The following is a 19,805-nucleotide window of genomic DNA, read 5'->3' as shown; positions in this document are numbered from 1 at the left end:
AATAATGTTTGATTTATATTGATCATGTAAATGGCAACTTAAAAACAGTTTAAAATCAAATATTTTTTTAATGTATTCATTTATTTGATAGGGACAATGCACATTAATGAACATCTGCATTGAAACAACAAAATAGATGTAAACATGCTGGATTATAGCCACAGGGCTAATTCACATCCATAGTCCCTAGGCAGATGACAGAAATACAGAAAATACAACAAACAATGTAAAGGAAATTAATAAGTACAAGAAAAGTAAAATAAGAGTCACTTAATGCTCACAAGACTGATTTGCTTTAAGCCGCACTTTGAGTTTGGTTTTAAACATAGGAAAGTGGGACAGTCCCTAACAGTGAAGGGGGGGGGGGGGGGGGGGGGGGTTGCATAACGTGCAGACCTTCACACACAGAGCATTTTGTCTAAAGGCTGTTGTTCTGAAAGGCACCTCACAGTCACCTCTAGAGGAGGCCCTGTCCTGTCCCAGCAGGGGAGGTGGGACTAATCCATTTAACACTTTGTAAAGAAAACAATCATATTTAATATGTTTAAAATTCTCTAGGCTTAATAGATTATGTTTTTGTAAAATATTGCAATAATGGAAGGAGATTGGCTTTTTATCAAAGACTTTTAAAGGCCTTTTTATAGAGCGATTCTGTTGATTTGAGTGTGTTCACACCAGTTAATGACCAACTTGTAAAACAATATTCAATATGTGATAAAATAATAGAATGTAAAAACACTTTGGCAGCCCCGAATGGTTTGAATTGACGAATTTGTTTAAAATTTTTCAGATTAAATTTGTATTCATTCAATATTCTTTTTACATGTTTTTTTAAACTTAATGTGGAGTCAAGGGTCACACCAAGGTACTTAAATTTTGAGACAATTTTTAATTCTTCTCTTCTTAAAAATACACCAGATTGTTTTATGTTGTGAGACTGTTTAGTGAACATCATACAAACTGTTTTTTTTTTTGTAATGAATAGCAGGCAGGATTTAAAAATCCATTCATTTACAGGGACCAGAGCACAGGTCAGGATGACAGAAGCTTCTTGAATACTTTTTGCACTTGAGTAGATGACTGCGTCATACACACTAGGTAAATGGAAACTTAAAAACAGTTTAAAATAAAATAAATTGACATCAAGAAATAAAACAGTTTCTTGCATCTCAGTTTACATGAACACAATGTTATATAAAGAAGATATTTTTCTAGTTAATGTCTTTGAAGGGCTTCAAAAAGTAACTTGAATTTGATAATGCATGATCATGTGGTCAACACATGCTAATTGCTACTTTCTTGCCACACATAAAGCATGCATATTGAACCGGCTCATTGTCGGTTAAATGAATCTGTCCCCACACAATTAGCGTTTGATACAATTAATCATGATATACTATTCAATAAACTAAAAAATAATATGGACGACTGTTATTAGACTGGGTGAAGAGTTATTTAAAAGGGCGGCAACAGTGTGTAAAGTTGGGTAATCACGGGTCTGGATATTTGGACATTGTTTGTGGGGTCCCCCAGGGGTCAGTATTGGGCCCCAAATTGTTTATCTTGTACAGTATATCAATGACATGTGCAAAGTATCTAGGTGGTTAAGATTGGTCAATTTCGTGGATGACACAAATATTTTTGGTTCAGGAGAAAACATTAAACAAGTGGAAACAGTTATAAATGAGGAAATTAAAAAAGATAAAAATAAAGATATGGTTTGACTGGAATAAATTATCATTAAATGTAAGTAAGACTAAGTTCATGTTGTTTGGCAAAAGCACAGAGAACACAAAGGTGTGATTAGAATTAGATGGGGTTGAAATTGCAAGGGTGCATGAAAACTAATTTATTTGGATTACAGTAGATGACAGACTGAGTTGGAAACCACACATCAAACATGGACAGTCCAAAGTTTCAAGAAGCATTGCAGTCATATACAACGCAAAACAAATACTGGATCATAATTCTGAAATTTGCACACTTTACTGTACACTGGTCTTGCCATATTTTCATTACTGTGCTGAGACTTGGGGAAAATACTAACAAAACTTCATTACAGTCATTTACTTCATTACAGTCACTTACTAATATTGCTCTTTTCTGCAAAATAGTAAGTTAGTATTCTTCTAGACCCATCGCTCTGACATCTGTGGTCATGAAGTCCTTTGAACGCCTCATGCTCTCCCACATCAAGGACATCACCGACCCCCACCTGGACCCCCTGCAGTTTGCCTATAGATCCAACAGGTCAGTAGACGATGCTGTAAACCTGGCTCTCCACTTCATCCTCCAGCACCTGGACTCCCCAGGCTCCTACGCCAGGATCCTGTTTGTGGACTTCAGCTCTGCTTTTAATACAATAATCCCAGCTCTCCTTCAGGACAAGCTTTCCCAGCTGAACGTGCCAGACTCCACCTGCAGGTGGATCACAGACTTCCTGTCTGACAGGAAGCAGCACGTGAAGCTGGGAAAAACCATCTCTGCTCCCCGGACCATCAGCACTGGATCTCCTCAGGGCTGTGTTCTTTCTCCTCTGCTCTTCTCCCTGTACACCAACAGCTGCACCTCCTCTCACCAGTCGGTCAAACTCCTGAAGTTTGCAGACGACACGACCATCATCGGTCTCATCGCTGATGGAGACGAGTCTGACTACAGGTGGAGACAGACCGGCTGGTGTCCTGGTGCAGCCAGAACAACCTGGAGCTCAATGCTTTAAAGACAGTGGAGATGATAGCAGACTTCAGGAAGAACCCAGCCCCCCTCACCCCCCTCACCCTGGGAGACTCTACAGTGAGCTCTGTAGAGTACTTCTGCTTCCTGGGGACCATCATCACTCAGGACCTCAAGTGGGAGCTGAACACAAGCTCCCTTATCAAAAAAGCTCAGCAGAGGATGTACTTTCTGCGGCAGCTGAAGAAGTTCAGTCTGCCAACAAAGATGATGGTGAACTTCTACAGCTCCATCATCCAGTCCATCCTCTGCTCCTCCATCACCATCTGGTACGCTGCAGCTACGGCCAAGGACAAGGCCAGACTGCAGCGTATCATCCACTCTGCAGAGAAGGTCATCGGCTGCAATCTGCCCTCCCTCCAGGACCTGTACGCCTCCAGGATTTTGAGGCGTGCAGGAAAGATTGTGGCAGACCCCTCCCACCCCGGTCATAAACTGTTTCAATCTCTCCCTTCTGGTAGGAGGTTTCGGTCCATCAGGACCAGAACCTCCAGACACAAAAACAGCTTCTTTCCCTCTGCCACCATCCACATGAACACACCCCAAGTCACACACTGAACCCCCCCCCCCCCCACCCGATCACCACCTCCACCAGCTTGATACCTGCTGCACTGTATATATATATTTATATTTATCCTATTTATCCTTTATTCTCTATCTATCCTTTATTTATCCCTCATCCTTTATATTTATCATTATTATTATTACTATTGTTGCTGGGTTGTTCTTTGTTTGTGTTGTTTTTTATTTCTTTTATTTCTTTTTGTTGCTTGTTTTGTGCACCAACCACCAAGTCAAATTCCTTGTACTGTCCTCAAAACTGTACATGGCAAATAAAACATTTCTGATTCTGATTCTGATTCTGATTCAGAAAACAGCAATAAGGACAATTCACAAGGTCAACTACTTGGAACACACAAATCTAGTTTTTATACAATCAAAACTACTGAAATTCACAAAGCAAAAAAACAGTCAATTACCAGAAAATCTACAAAATGTATTTAGGAATCGGGAGGGAGGTTATAATTTAAGACGGGAACATAACTTTAAAATCTTAAACAGACAAACAACCTCGAAAAGTTTCTGTATATGTATTTCTGGTGTCAAGCTGTGCTTTATCAGGTATAATGGATAATGGTCATTAATGATTATTGGTGATTAATATTTATATTTATGAATTGATGTGGCATGGTGATGAGATATATATATATATATATATATATATATATATATATATATATATGAAGGGGTGAGAGCTAACAAGCTACGCTTCTTCTCACTCATTTTCGAATGTCATTTATTTATTTTTTCGATGCTTCATTATTATTTTGCTTCCTCAAAATCTTCATTTCATACATAAAGTACAACAAAAATACACACGACAGCAGCAAACATACTTTAAATTACTTCATAAACATACAAAATTACAAAAAAGGCAGTTTCTTTTCACAAAATGAGGAAAAACACAAATACACCATCCTAGCACCATCCTCATACGCGCTCTTATTTTGACACTGTCAACTTCCGGTTGCACTTTTTTTTTTTTCTTCTTCTTTTTTTTTTTTTGGTCTTCTAACATGGTATTTATTTGTTTTTACAAACAAAAACATGTTTTTAAAACTTAGGAAAAAAATCCATTCTTGACCCTGATAAATAAAAATTCCTTGAATTAAAATTTTTTTATTTGAATATTCATCTGTGATCAGGATCACTGATTATGGTACCAGGATCATTTACACTTGTTTGGAAGTAATAATCAAGATGAAATGCCCATGTAACTCATACCTAACATAACTGAGTCAAATTTCATAAAGATCAGTCAATTACAAATCGAGAAATGAAATTTAAAAATTTCACTAATGATGAGAGATAGGGGTGTTTTAATTTTTTTAAAGTGATCCAGAATCAATTTAGTGATCCAGATCCCCTCCAAAATGTAACGGAATCTTCCATGGTCTAACCCCTATTCTAAATTAAAAAATTATCAAAATTCCCTTAAGTGCTTTTGACGTAATTTTGCCAAATCAGCCAAACAAATAAATAAATAAACGCTGGTGAAAATATTAAAAAGGTGAGAGAATCTGCAGAAATTGTATTAGGATATCTGGTTTATAAATTAAATGAATATTAGTCATTAATTTTAATAATACTGTATATTATTATTATTTGAATGTGATTCAAAACGAGCAGTTAAAAGGGGGCGGGACTTCCACGCTGCCTGGATGACCAGGACGAATGAGATGTCACGATTTTCCGAAATTGGAGCTTCCTGTTTTCAGCTCTGCACATGCGCATTTCATTTGTAAAATGGCGGCCGTTCAGGGTGGTTTAGTGGACGCGGTCGAAGAAAAGACCATTAAATCGGAACCTGTCGCAGACGCCACCGCAAACAACAGCGCAAACGATGCCAGAGCGCCTTCCTCGTCTCCGGGCTCCGGCGTTTCGCCCGGGGTCAACAAACCAGCGGCCGGAGCCGCGGAGGACCAGCAGACGCTGTTGGCGGTACTGCAGTTCCTCAGAAAGAACAACCTGAGCGAGTCCGTGGAGATCCTGCGGCGTGAGGCGGGACTGCCCGAGGATTCTCTGGATCAGAAGGGGGGAGACTCCACTGGGACCGGACTGGGAGGACCGGAGGCAGACGGCAGAACAGATGCTGGTTCTCTTCTGAGCCGGGTCACCGTTTCATCATCTGCACCGTCCAAAGGTTAAACGGACTGTTTGTTTTTATCTGTAAAGTCCAGTCTCCTGTTAGGATTTGACAAGGATTGCACGATAATAGTCCCATAGTGGAGAAATCAATCATTTCTACTCAAAAATAAGTAAGTTAACGGAGAGGAAAAATCAAAAGAAACAACATAAACACTTTCACACTAACATATTCAGACATTTAGATGCTACTTATACTTAGGGATACTACTAGTTAGATCAGTGGTTCTCAAACTTTTCAGCCCGCGACCCCCAAAATAAAGGTCCCAGAGACCAGGGACCCCCACTGTAGCTGAAGGTGGTTGAACACAGACATGAACATTGAAGAACAGTCATCTATAAGGGGGTATAAAGGGGAGAGCTTTTTGGGGTCCATCCATAAGTCAGCAAAATCATGGTCCATTGTTCTATGAATCTGTGATAACCACATTTATTTATTTATTTGTATAATATCTACTGTTATCCAGGAAGTTTAGTATTATTATTATTACCATAGTGTATATATATAGTCATTTAAAGATGTAAATCCTGGTTTTAATCAGAAATACAAATTTGAAAGTGACCAAAAAGTGATGGAAAAGGTGGTGAAATGGGATTTTAAAACAACTACAGAAATAGGTTCAAATGTACAAATTGGAGTGGGCAAAAATGGACAGAAAAAGTGGTAAAAAGGGCTCAAAGTGTCAATATTGAAACATTTAGTTTAAAATGTCAAATAATGGCCATGACAAATCGTGAACGTGGTTAAAAGTGACAATAATGTGTCAACATATGCAACATTAAATGGAAAAGGTTTATAAGTGCTGAAAATGTTTTGAAAGTGGAAAAAAAAATGTGCACAAAAGGCATTGAAATTTGATGGAGAAGTGGCAGAAAAGGGAGTAATGTAGCAAAAATGCATTAAAATGAGTAAAAATGTGGCAAGAAAAGCGATGAAAATAGGTTAAAATCTGGTAAAGTTGGTGAAGTTGCAGAAAAAGGGTAAAAATCAACAAAAATTAGCTCAAATTGTTAGATTCTTGAAGGCATCTGATGACCCCCTCCCAGTGTCTTACAACCCCAAATGGGGTCCAGACCCCAAGGTTGAGAACCCCCTGACTTAGATCAATGTCAGTGCAAACATAATCAGTTTCCCCACGTATTAAAAACAAACTTACCTGAAGTTCCTTTCTGTGTGGAGTTTGCATGTTCTCCCCATGCAAAGACATGTATGTTAGGGTTACTAGAGTCTTTAGATTGCCTGTAGGACTGAATGGGAATGTGTGATTCATTGTTTATTTCAGCTGCAGAAGAGGACAAATTAATAAATTTAGGCTATTTTATTTTCCTCAACATTTGATGAGTTTTCTAAAAGATTTGAACTTATTCTGACATATATTATGGGGTTTGTTTAATCAGTTAAATTTTTCGGTTAGATTCGATTCCCATTATTGACGTCTCGATTCTATTACAAACTGATTTCCGATTATTAACGATTATTATCGATTAGATTTTTAAATTATAATTAAACAAGGATTATTGATCTGCCATTGAACATCAGTCAGCTGCTGAATTATTTAATTTCTCTTTTCAATAATATTGTATCGTGCATTTTAAATATCTAATTAAAGGACTGGTCTGGTTTGTGTTACAGTTTGAAAAATGTAAATAATCAATCTTTGGAAATTGAAGAATCAATTTATAATAGTCAATAAAATCCTGATCAATGGATTATTGATTTTTTTTCTCTCCTCGTAATAAGTGTGAAATGTTATTTACAGTGTAAGGATATAAAGGGTGAACGTTAACCATTGACATTAGATTTAAATGACTATTATTAATTTATTATCTGTCCCACAAAGGTTAGAGAAGTTCATCATTGAAATAGTATTAAACCTTTTGTTGGAAATGAAAGATTTGTTGTGGCCAGTGGGAAATTGTATCTTTTGTTATATTGTAAATTATAAACATCTTGCGTTGAACCTCATTAATTGGAAAGGTTTAAAGTGTGTAAAGGATAACATGTGAATGATCAGAAAGTTTAGATTTTTTTGTTCATCGTCTTGTTTAAGAACTCTACTTGGCAAGTAAAAGTTTTCTGATTGTGTTTGTGCAGCTGTTGCCGAGGACCAGCCAGATGTGAACGTGGTGCTGTCAGCCTACAGCCAGCAGGGAGATCCAGCTCTGTATGAAGTCTACTACAGCGGCCTGAAGAAGTTCATAGAGACGGTGTTGGACTGTCACAGGGCTGAGCTGTCACAGGTGTTCTACCCCCTGTTTGTGCACATGTACCTGGAGCTGGTCTACAACAATCACGAAAATAAGGCAAAGGCCTTCTTCGAAAAGTGAGTAGAGGTTAAAGCATATTTTATCACTAAATATGAGGTCAGGGTGTAAGAAGAAAAATTGATTTGGCAATATATCGGGATATTCCACCACGATCAATTATGTTTTTTAACAAAAAAAAACCCATTTAATTGCGCTAACATCTCCATAGCACGTAAACGTCTGGTCACTATGTGTCGGTGAACCACATCAGACCTTGTTAAACTACCTGAACACTCCTCAATGCATTTTAGCTGGAAGCTGATACAGTTAGTTACCATTTACTTGTTCTCGAAGTTGAAAAAAATTAATAAATTGTCTTTCATACCATTTTGTACTTGTAAATGTGAAATGTATAATTATTGAGATATATATATATATATTGATATATTGTATTGTTTAGTATCAGGATATATCGTATCATGATGTGCAAATCGTCAATCATAAGGTAAAATTTGTAATTATTAACATCGCAATGTATATCGTACTGTTTAGTGTCGGTATATATTGTATCGTGAAATTCATTGCAATGTACACCCTTAATATGAGGAACATTTTGATAACACTTGAAGTTTTATACATAAGGCAGACATTACACCAAAGACCAAGTCAAAAACCTTGGTGTTCTGATTGACTCAGATCTTACATTCAGCATCAGATCAAATCTATCACAAAAACAGCCTTCTACCACCTACAGAACATCTCCAGAGTGAAAGGTTTAATGACTCAGAAAGACCAGGAGAAACTGGTCCATGCTTTTATCTCCAGCAGACTGGACTATTGTAATGGTCTTCTGACAGGAATCCCCCAAAAGAGCATCAAACAGCTACAGCTGGTTCAGAACGCTGCAGCTCGGGTCTGAACCAGAACAAAGAGGTCAGAGCACATTACTCCAGTTTTAAAGTCTTTACACTGGCTCCCAGTCAGCCTCAGAATAGACTTTAAAGTTCTGCTGCTGGTGTATAAATCTGTGAAAGGGTTTGGTCCAGAATACATCAGTGACATGTTAGTCAGGTATGAACCCAGCAGGTCTCTCAGATCTATGGACACAGATCAGATAGTGGAGCCCAGAGCTCACAGTAAACATGGTGATGCTGCTTTTAGTTGTTATGCTGCAAAGAAGTGGAACAAACTGCAGCAGAGCTGAAGTCAGCATCACATGTGAACATTTTTAAATCAAAGTTAAAGGAACTTTTTTTCTCTACTGCATATGATTGAGAGAGAGATTTTTGGTCATGTTGTTGATGTAATGATGATTTTACTGATGATTTTAATTGATTTTACTGATGATTTTAATTGATTTTACTGATGATTTTAATTGATTTTTACTGATGATTTTAAATGTTCTTATTGATTTTAAACAATTGAATGTTTTATCATGTAAAGCACATTGAGTTGCCTTGAGTATGAAATAGGGCTGGGCGATATGGCCTTTTATAAATACCGCGATATTTTTAGGCCATGTCACGATACACGATATATATCTCGATATTTTGCATTACCCTTGAATTAACACTTTGATGCACAAAATCACACCAGTATGATGATTCTATATGTTCATACTGCATTAATATATGCCAATTTTAAACTTTCATGCAAAAAAGGGGATATCACAACTAAGTCAAAGTTGACATAACTGTATTTATTAAACAGTGAGTGGCTCAAACATAAAATTGTCAACAGAAAGTGCACGTTCTGTGCAAAATTGTCACAGAGACATTTCAAAACAAGACATTAGTGCAGGATGCAACTCACATGGCATTTCAAAACACAAAATTAAAGTGCACTTTTTGTACATAATGCCACTACAATATTTTAAAACAAATAGTGCCCTTTTGTGCATGTTGTCATTAAGATGACATTTCAAAAAAAAAAAAAAAAAAAAAAAAGTCCGCGAGTTTAACGGTATGGTCATTTTCAACACCGCACAGACTACAAGCTGCGATATATCGAGTATATTCGATATATCGCCCAGCCCTAGTATGAAATGCGCTATACAAATAAATTTGCCTTGCCTTGCCTGCCTTGCCTTACACTGTCATTAGCATTAATAAGGTGTCATGAAGGCTGTCATTAAGTGTTGTTCGTTAAATTATGACACCTTTAGAGCTATGTTGGCATTTTTTGGGTTAAGTGAAGGGATCTAGTGGGATTAGGGTTAGGTTAGGGTAACAAACAACAGTTAATGACAGCCTTCATCACACTTTATTCATGCCCTCGAGCTGGGTGACATGGACCAAAATTCATAATTCTATATTTTTTCTGAAAATGTCGATATACAATATTAATCTCAATATTTTTAACTCACTAAATTCTCACTAGAAAGACAATTAAAGGTTAAATTTGTTGATGAAAAAAGCCACACGGGCACAATATGTGCTATTTTGACTTTTCCTCCTGTAAGGGACAGCACGTGTGAGTGAGTTCTATAGTGTGGCTTGTCTGAGAAATCCATCTAGCTGTGTTTTTCTCCTGAAATTAGAATTTTAATAGAAAATAAGCTATAAAATAGATATGTCTCTATATAGGCGATATTATCATTTACTATATCGCCAAAATAGAAAACTTGATATATTTTGAATGTCGATATATTGCCCAGGCCTAGTAATGACAGGTAATAATGAGTGTAATAACAGCCTTATGTAATAAACTTCAAGGAAAGTGTTACCATAATTTTTAACAATTTAATGAGCTGTTTATTGTCTCTGTCCTCCCCAGGTTCAGTGGGGACCAGGAGTGCTACTACCAAGACGACCTACGTGTTTTATGTAGTCTGACAAAAAAAGAGCACATGAGAGGCAACGAAACGCTGTTGGATTTCCGAACCAGTAAGTTCGTCCTGCGTATCTCACGCGACTCCTACCAGTTGCTGAAGAGACATCTGCAGGAGCGTCAGAACAACCAGATCTGGAACATCATCCAGGAGCACCTCTACATCGACATCTTCGATGGCATGCCACGCAGCAAGGGTCAGATCGACGCCATGTCGGGCAGCTTGGCGGGGGAGGCCAAGAGAGAGGCCAACAAGGCAAAGGTTAGAACTCACAATATGCACCAAGTACGGCTGAGCTTCTTAAAATACATATTTCAACAAACAATTCAGGTGTACTACGGATTGCTGAAGGAGCCAGAGATAGAGCTTCCTCTTGATGACGAGGATGAGGAGGCGGAGAATGAAGAGGGCAAACCCAAGAAGAAGAAACCAAAAAAGGACAACATGGGATCCAAGAGCAAGAAGCAGGACCCCAATGCTCCATCACAGACTAGGTTTGGATTCTCAACTCCTCAAACACTGCTCACACATCTTACACACAAATAGTAACTTATAAATTTAACATGGTCTGTGTTGTAAATGTAATTCTAAGGTACTACTCATACGTTCACATTAGATAGCATGAAAAGATTGAATACGCGAGAAATACCCAAATGTTTTATGTACTATATCGGGACATTTTTTAAGTATACACGTTGGGTACACTAGGCATAGGCTGTGTTGGAAATGTCTCACTACCACACTACAAACTCAATGAGTATATACTGTCTACTATATACTATAAGTATGATTAGGATGATGAGCGTTCCCACTGTAGTATACTTCCAAGTTTCCCAAGATGCATTTCAAACCTACAATGACAAAAACCTTGTTCACACTGAGGCTAAATATCTGTTGATTCTCCACCTTTACTTTGAAAGTTCTGAAAACATTTTAAGTGAGAAAGTGACCAAGTAGAATATCAACATGTGCTCATTTGATCCATAAAACTCACGTAGACACATTTCATTCCCTCCATTGTGCTACTGACAAAACTTCCTGTTTACTTCAAAACATGAGCCCTATTTACAAAAAGAGTTAAAAAAAAAAAAAAAAAAAAAAAAAAACGAGTGGAAGACAAGAGGAGGACTTTTATTTTGAAAAGGAGGTGTTTGATTTTTTGCTTGAAGCCGGTGTCACGTACTGAGTTTACCTCGTACTGAGACCGATTATGAGCATCCGCACTACCGGAAAATGGCTTTTTGGTAGTTCCGCTGTGATTTTTGCTACTTCCGCCGTGCTGAGTGAGTGACTATCGCAGTCAACAACTTCAGTAAAGTAATAGTGTCTCATGCAGCGATTTCAATACATATAGGAATAGTTTATTCTCCAAAAAAACATGATTATAATAAAACTCAATACAAAAAGCCCATGGCTATTCCAGTACATCTCAGTACGTAGCAGTTACGTCCTGATATTTATAAGAACATACTCATTTTGACGTCAAACTTAGTATAACATATACAACACAGCCATACTCAACCGCCCCATGATGCATTGCGATTTTGGACAGAATCTGGATGAATATACTGACTCTGGATCAGTTTGAAAAATTGAAACATCCTTATCTCTCATGTTATTTGTGAAATTCTTGGTTCATATTTAACTTATCATTATGAAATTGGAATTTTTTTTATTTCAGGTTGGATCCTCAATTACCCGACGGAGTTTAATCCAGATCGGATGTAGACTGAGCATTTTATCACACTTTTTCAAGAAAAAAAAATCGGTTACTCCTATGTTTGTACAACTGTGTGGTTATTAATGGGGATAGGAATATCTTCCAAGCCTTTAAAGTGTCTATCAATCCTAGATGTAGTGATTTGATTGACTTGACTGGTGGTAAAATATCTATTTTTTTTTCCAGAATACCTCTACCAGAACTAAAAGACTCAGACAAGTTGGACAAGATCATGAACATGAAGGAAGCCACAAAGAGGATCCGCCTGGGACCAGATAACCTCCCCTCCATCTGCTTCTACTCATTTCTAAACGCTTACCAGGTAATATATCCAGAAAGTACATTTTGTCTTTTTTTTTAATAATATGTTACGGTTTCTATTTTATTTAGACCACTTTTTTCCACTGTCAACTGCCAGTCTTCCTCAGAGGTGTCTGCTTTGACGTATACAATTCTGAACAAATGTGCTGAGTTCTTTCTGGGTGAACTGTGCACATAAAGACTGTTTTAGAGTAAAACTTTCTGGGTGAAAGAAAGAACATGTAAGGACAGTTCTTGGCCCACATTTTTGGCCCTAGAACCCCCTTTCTCTTATTTCTGAATCCAAGAACCTCCTTTGTCTGACTATTGTGCTTAGAAAACTCTTTAAAAACATCTATAGATCATAATGATGTAATGAATGAGTGATAACACAATTTGAAATACTCTCATTTAGTTAATAAGTGGAAAGAAACAGTATTTAGTGCCGAGGTTCCCCACCTTTTTTGGAGGGCGACCCCATTTTGAGATCAAGAATTTCTGGCGACCCCAAATATCTTTTTTTTCGAGAATTAGTTTTTGATCATGTTTGAGCTCAGATTTTTTTTTTTTACTGAATTCCAGTTTAACTAGATTTACAAAGATTTAAGATTGTGTGTTGTTTTAATCTAAAAAATAATAATAATTAAAAAAATTTAAAAATCTATTTACATTTTTCAGAAATTTCAGGCAATTCCACATGGGATCCCGAACCAAAGGTTGAAAAACACTGATTTAGTGGTTCATGTATAGATTTATTTCTATAGCTTTCTAATTTCCAGTCATCTTACGTCTGGTTTGGGACCAATACTGACACTTTATTTGTTCATTTTCCACTTTCTCTCAAGTACCCCCTGTAGTGCCATTGCGTACCCCTAGGGGTACACATACCCTCATTTCAGAACCACTGAGATAGAGGTATATATCATAGATGTTCCTCCTGTTTTTTTACGATCTACAGGGTCTGACTGCAGTGGACCTCACAGATGACTCCAGCCTGATCGCAGGAGGCTTCGCTGACTCCACGGTACGAGTCTGGAGCGTCACACCAAAGAAGCTCCGAAAGGTCAAGTCTGCAGCAGGTAGAATACACGGCACAATGCGACCGAAAGGAGTGGCGGCAGCTTTGACTTTGATTATTTAGAGTAAAACTGTGATTTTCCCATCTCTTCTTCTTTTTCTGCTCCTTTCTAGACTTGAATATGATTGATAAAGAGTCTGACGATGTGTTGGAGAGAATCATGGACGAGAAGACGGCCAGTGAGTCAAAGATACTCTACGGACACAGTGGTCCAGTGTACGGCATCAGCTTCAGCCCAGACAGGTAAAACTCAGCACTGACCAGGGTTGGGGGTCAATTACATTTTTGATTTCATTAGGTGCACCGCCCGCTTCCCTCCCATCCTGGCTGCATTGAACACCACCTAAAGCACCTGAAACACCTCCTAAACCACCCAAAACACTGCCTAAAGGACCTGAAACACAGCCTAAACCACCTGACACACCGCCTAAACCACCCAAAACACCTCCTAAACCACCTGACACACCGCCTAAACCACCCAAAACACCTCCTCAACCACCTGACATACCGCCTAAACCACCCGAAACAGCATCTAAATTCCCATAAAACTACGCAAATTATCACTGACTCCTAAAATCAGAGCCGACCAGATTTGGAAAAAAATAAAACAGATTTTATAGGACCCTAATTATTGCAATATACAACTACACAAAAATAATTATTTTTTAAATTTACTACTTTGTATCACTCATTTCATAATACAGAGGCAAACTACATTTCTTTTTGGAAATATTTTGTTCATAAATATTTCATGAGTAATATACAGTTATCTTTGTCAAATTTCATTCGGTATTAGTAAATAATTATGCATATTTACAGATATTGTACATGATGAGTGATAATACGTGTTATTAAGGCTACTTTGTACAATAGATGTGCCTTCAGATTTTTACTTTTCATGTGACTTGGGCACAAAAATATTTGGGAACTACTGGTATAGTATCAGGATATATCATATTATGAATCGTATCGTCAGATTCATGGTAATGTACACACCCCTACTATGTGGTCTGGTTTTTTTGTCCTCCAGGAACTATCTTTTGTCCAGTTCTGAGGACGGTACGATCAGGCTGTGGAGCCTCCAAACGTTTACGTGTCTGGTGGGATACAAAGGTCACAACTACCCAGTGTGGGACACACAGTTTTCCCCTCATGGATACTACTTTGTGTCGGGGGGACACGACCGGGTCGCTCGGTAAGAAACTGAAGGATGTGTGATAATCTGAATGAACCCAGGTCTGATAGTGTTTGTTTCTCCTCAGTCTGTGGGCTACAGACCACTACCAGCCCCTCAGGATGTTCTCTGGTCACCTGGCTGACATCACCTGCACTCGGTTTCATCCAAACTCCAACTACGTCGTCACGGGGTCATCGGACCGCACCATCCGCCTCTGGGATGTCCTCAATGGAAACTGTGTGCGCATTTTCACCGGTCATAAGGTCAGTGTGTACAGCACATAAACACTCTTCATGTGCTGTGAACCAATGAAACAAAAACTTCCTCGACCACCTAACTCAACAATTACCCATAGTCAATACATCTGTATATTACACATTAATATTTATATAATTTACAATTATATTAATTTATATAATTTAGAATTTTATATATTATTAATATAATTTACAAATATATTAATAGTTGATATAATTTAAAATTACATTATATTATTGTATATCATTTATAATTGTCTAATATTTATCAATTTATTTGTATATTAATAGAGTATTATTGATATAATTTACAATTATGTTAATCTTTTTATTAGCATATTTATAATATAATAAAATGTTAAATTATAAATAATTTATAATTGTATAAACATATTATAATTACATAACAATTTTAATATATATAATTTGTATTAATGGAAATATTATATAATTTACAATAATAATTTGTATAATTTAGAATTGTGGAAATGTTTATAATTATGTTTATATTAATAGTTGTACAATTCACAATTGTTAATAGATGATTTATAATAATGTATTATAGATAATAGATCATTGTAACTATCTAAAATTACATAACAATTTAAATGTATATATATATAAAATTATATAAATATAATAATGTATAATTTTAATTTATGCAAATATTTGTATAAAATAAACTAATGGACCAGTAGGGGTCGCTATAGAACCACTGTTTGAGAGGTTTGAGTCAGAGTTAAAGTGTGTGATGTTAGGAAGACTTAGTGGAAGTGAAATTACTGCAGTTGTAGGTGTAACCTACTGATCACATGATGTCACCATTCTAACCTACAGGGGCCCATCCACGCACTGGCGTTTTCTCCCAATGGGAAGTTCCTGGCCTCAGGTGCCACAGACGGTCGAGTCCTGCTGTGGGACATCGGTCACGGTCTGATGGTTGGAGAACTGAAGGGCCACACAGACACCATCTACTCCCTCAGATTCAGCAGAGACAGTGAAATACTGGCCTCCGGTATGTTTGTTTTTATTCACCAACACATGGTAAAAAACAAAAAAAACACCTTTTTTAACTCACGTTCCTTTTGTTTTTTAATGGTCCAAAGGCTCGATGGACAACACGGTTCGTCTTTGGGACGCTACGAAAGCCTTTGATTTAGAGACTGATGACTTTACAGCAGCGACGGGACACATCCATCTACAGGATAATTCCCAGGAGCTTCTTTTAGGTTCATACATGACCAAATCTACCCCCGTTATCCACCTTCACTTCACACGGAGGAACCTTCTATTGGCTGCAGGGGGCTACAATCCCTGAGACCTCACCATAACATTACAAACACATCTACACATACTTGAAGGATTGGTTCCACAATGGGAATCAAACCCCGTCACATCCTGACATGAGGGGAAAATCATCCCCTCATTATCGTGCGGTTTGGTCTGACGGATCAGGAGCTCAGAGAAACACGCTTTTTTTTAATGCATCACTGCCATAAGTGAAGTTTTAGTCAACATGTGGCTGACATTTCTGTAACATAGACTTTTCTACCGGTGCACACTGTAAATAAAACTAAGTGTTTTTAAGTTTTGGGCATGTTTATTTTTATTGACATGGAAAAACCAAATAATCACATTTTTATGACGAGCATATCAGCTGCTCCCTCCAAACCCAGCAGCTGGAAATGATGGTCCAAACCTGTGGGAGAAAAGTTTTAAATAAAAGACAAAACAAGTTGATCAAGTAGGAAGAAAAAAGACAAGGAAGCATACAGTGTAAGTAGTAGATAATGTATAATTCATTTGATTAACTAGACCAGGGGTGTTAAACTCATTTTAGTTCAGGGACCAAACATAGATTGAGTTTAATCTCAGCAGGGTCACAGATTTTAAGCGGGAAAACGAGTAATTTCAACATTATTGTGCCATAGTTTGCACTTCTAAGTATACATGAAATACCGACAATAAGCAATAAGTGACAAATATCAGTTACAACAGAGTATTCACTTTAAATTTCCTTGACTTGTGACCAATTTCTATTTAATTATGTAGTAATTTGAAGGAAATTAAAATTTTGTAAGAATTTAGTTTTTTTTTTTTCTCCAACCATTTCATTTCAACCGAATTGAATTCTTCACAGGGCCAGATTTGGCCCCCGGGCCTCGAGTTTGACACGGGAACTAGACGGAAAAAATGCAAATGAGGATGCATAAACTAAACCCCTCGGAGTCAGTATAATCGCTCAGAGTCGGATGCTAAATATCCTCACTAATTAGGCAGGAAAAATAAACCAAATAGTAGGAATTTTAACGCCTGTTAGCATGAAATGCTGAAAAGTGCTCAGGTTTCAGTCTAATCACACATGCAATAATACATTTTATTTGTATTGCACTTTACATATGAAAGCATCTCAAAGTGCTAAAGGGAAATAAAAACACCAAACATAAAGAAACATGTATGAATGCAGATTTTTGCTCCGAGATGATAAAAACTTCAAGACTTGATTGATGCACATTTAATCACCTAATATCCCGTTATGCTTCTTATTCCATAATATTTAAATGAATCCTGGTGCAAATAATACATTTGTCCATTCAACGTATACTTACATAATCACTTTTCTGTCACGGCAGCTTGTTTCTTCGGCTTCAATTTAAAGAAAAGAACAAGGGCTGCTATGGTGGTGTATGTAGCCAGAACACACTGAAAGAAAAAGAGACAAACACAAAATGATATTAGTACAAGTCAGAGGTGGAAACGCCTAATTTTTAAGTTATAAGTCTTAACAAGTCACAATGAGTACATAATGTAGCACAGTAAGTGTCATTTTACAGAGAAAGTTTATTCAACTTATATAAACTGAATTATTTACTTCATAATATCACACACACTTTATTATAATGTATAAGATTTGTCTATGGTAACCTGTCAGCATTTTTTTTTTACTATGATTACCTCTATATTTGTGTTGTATGTAGCAAAAAAAAAAAAAAAAAGTTCCAGAATCAATAGACTCGTTAAGTCACGAGTCGTTTGTTTTCAAGTCTACAGTCAACAGATTTGTGACTCTCGTCCACACCTCTGCTACAAGTGTTTTACGGTGAATATAAATACCATCTTTAACTGTTCCTTTACGAAACTTACGTTCCTCCTTCCAGTGATCGTGTATGAGTTGAAGTACTTTGCAATTCCAGTGAATTGGTGCTGAGATCCTGCGTCGTGTCCTCCCATGATGGATTATCAAATGGTCCTACAGAGAGAATATAAATCAATGATTATAGTTTATGCCATGTTTGACATGTTCACAATAAACAACAGCAGGGCACTGTTCTCCACCTTGGGGGTCTGGACTCCATTTGGGGTCGCGAGACACTGGGAGGGGGTTGCCAGATGCCGTCAAGAAACTAAGAATACAATTTAAGCCCATTTTTGCTTGTTTTTTTTTTACTACTTTTATGCAACTACGCCAAACTTGCCATATTTTAACCTATTCTCATCACTTTTTCTTGCCATATTTTTGCAACTTTTAATGCATTTTTGCTACATTAGTCTCATTTCTGCCACTTCTCTATCAAATTTAAATTCCTTTTCAGCACATTGTTTTCACTTCTGCACCTTTAAACCCTTTCCACCACTTTTACCACCTAATGTCACATATATTGATCCGTTATTGTCACTTTTTAACCTCTTCTCACCATATTTTGTACTTAATTTCGGCAATTTGACCGCATTCACGATTTTTCATGCCCGTTATTTGCCAGTTTAAACTTGAAGACTGACAGTTGACTAAATGAAACCTTAACACATTACTTTGAACCCTTTATATGACTTTTTTTGCCCACTCTATTTAGCAACTTTTAACCAATTTCTGTGGTTTTTAAAATCCTATTTCTCCACCTTTTCCACCATTTTTGGTCACTTTTAACCCATTTTATTTCTGATTAAAACAAGGATTTACCTTTTTAAGATGACTATATACTATGGCGCCGTAAATAATAAACTGTAAGATATTATATTATAAGATAGTATTCAGATAAATAAATAAATGTGGTTATCACAGATTCATAGAACAAATCGACACTCTAGCGGCCCAGGTTTAGGCCGGGGGCTGCATGTTTCATACCATAAATTTAGCAGGCAAGTATCCGGCAATTATATATGATCGGTGTCACCAGGACTGTGGGTGGATAAAATTGCATAAATAAATCTAATTCACGTTTTAAACTAGTATTGCATGAGTTGTATTTGAGCTGGTGCTGACAACTTAAAAAAAAAAAAAAAAAAAAGCCAGTTTAATACCTGGATAACATTTAAATAATGACATTTTTAACTCAAGTGGCAGTTTATTGCTAGAAATGTTGACGTCGAAACAGCCATTCAGAATGAATCAGTCATATTGAGCTGAGCTGCTATTTAGCTTTAAGCTAAAGTTAGCCGGCTAGTCTCAGCTGTTGGTTAATTTGTTTCAACATGATCTAGAAAGAACCCAATCACACAAACCACTGGAACACAATATAAGCTATCTTTGTAATATATGGAAAACGCAGTAAAGAAACTACATTGTTAAAAAAAAGTGTACCTTAAACACACGACCCCTGTGGTGGCAGATAGAAGAATCTGGTGTCCTTCAGCAGTAGCCGCAATGCTAATATACACAGGAAGTTCCGCCTACTCTGTCCAAACAATACTGCATTCCAATTGGCTCAAAGATATGTACGTCATGCAAATTTTATAAAATGAGTTCTAATAGGTTATAT

At 37.1% G+C, this 19,805-nt stretch overlaps 2 protein-coding genes across 2 annotated transcripts; one reads left to right on the top strand and one right to left on the bottom strand.

The window, feature by feature from the left end:
* Positions 1 to 5,007: 5,007 nt before the first annotated feature.
* taf5 (TAF5 RNA polymerase II, TATA box binding protein (TBP)-associated factor) lies at positions 5,008 to 16,635 on the top strand. Its single transcript, XM_028458051.1, has 11 exons — positions 5,008 to 5,437; positions 7,535 to 7,763; positions 10,462 to 10,777; positions 10,847 to 11,010; positions 12,423 to 12,558; positions 13,495 to 13,615; positions 13,728 to 13,857; positions 14,645 to 14,809; positions 14,877 to 15,054; positions 15,886 to 16,063; positions 16,155 to 16,635. The coding sequence occupies exons 1-11, from the start codon at positions 5,041 to 5,043 to the stop codon at positions 16,364 to 16,366; spliced, it is 2,226 nt and encodes a 741-aa protein (XP_028313852.1). The 5' UTR covers positions 5,008 to 5,040; the 3' UTR covers positions 16,367 to 16,635.
* On the bottom strand, positions 16,629 to 19,749 carry atp5md (ATP synthase membrane subunit k). The gene is made up of 4 exons (XM_028458063.1): positions 19,628 to 19,749; positions 18,193 to 18,298; positions 17,658 to 17,751; positions 16,629 to 16,747 (listed from the first exon to the last, which is right to left on the bottom strand). The coding sequence occupies exons 2-3, from the start codon at positions 18,277 to 18,279 to the stop codon at positions 17,662 to 17,664; spliced, it is 177 nt and encodes a 58-aa protein (XP_028313864.1). The 5' UTR covers positions 18,280 to 18,298; positions 19,628 to 19,749; the 3' UTR covers positions 16,629 to 16,747; positions 17,658 to 17,661.
* Between the last annotated feature and the right edge of the window lie 56 nt (positions 19,750 to 19,805).

Source organism: Gouania willdenowi, chromosome 1 (assembly GCF_900634775.1).
Source record: "Gouania willdenowi chromosome 1, fGouWil2.1, whole genome shotgun sequence".
Lineage (NCBI taxonomy): Eukaryota > Metazoa > Chordata > Actinopteri > Blenniiformes > Gobiesocidae > Gouania > Gouania willdenowi.
Note: the sequence above shows the minus strand (reverse complement) of the source record. Positions and strands in the feature narration are given on the sequence as shown.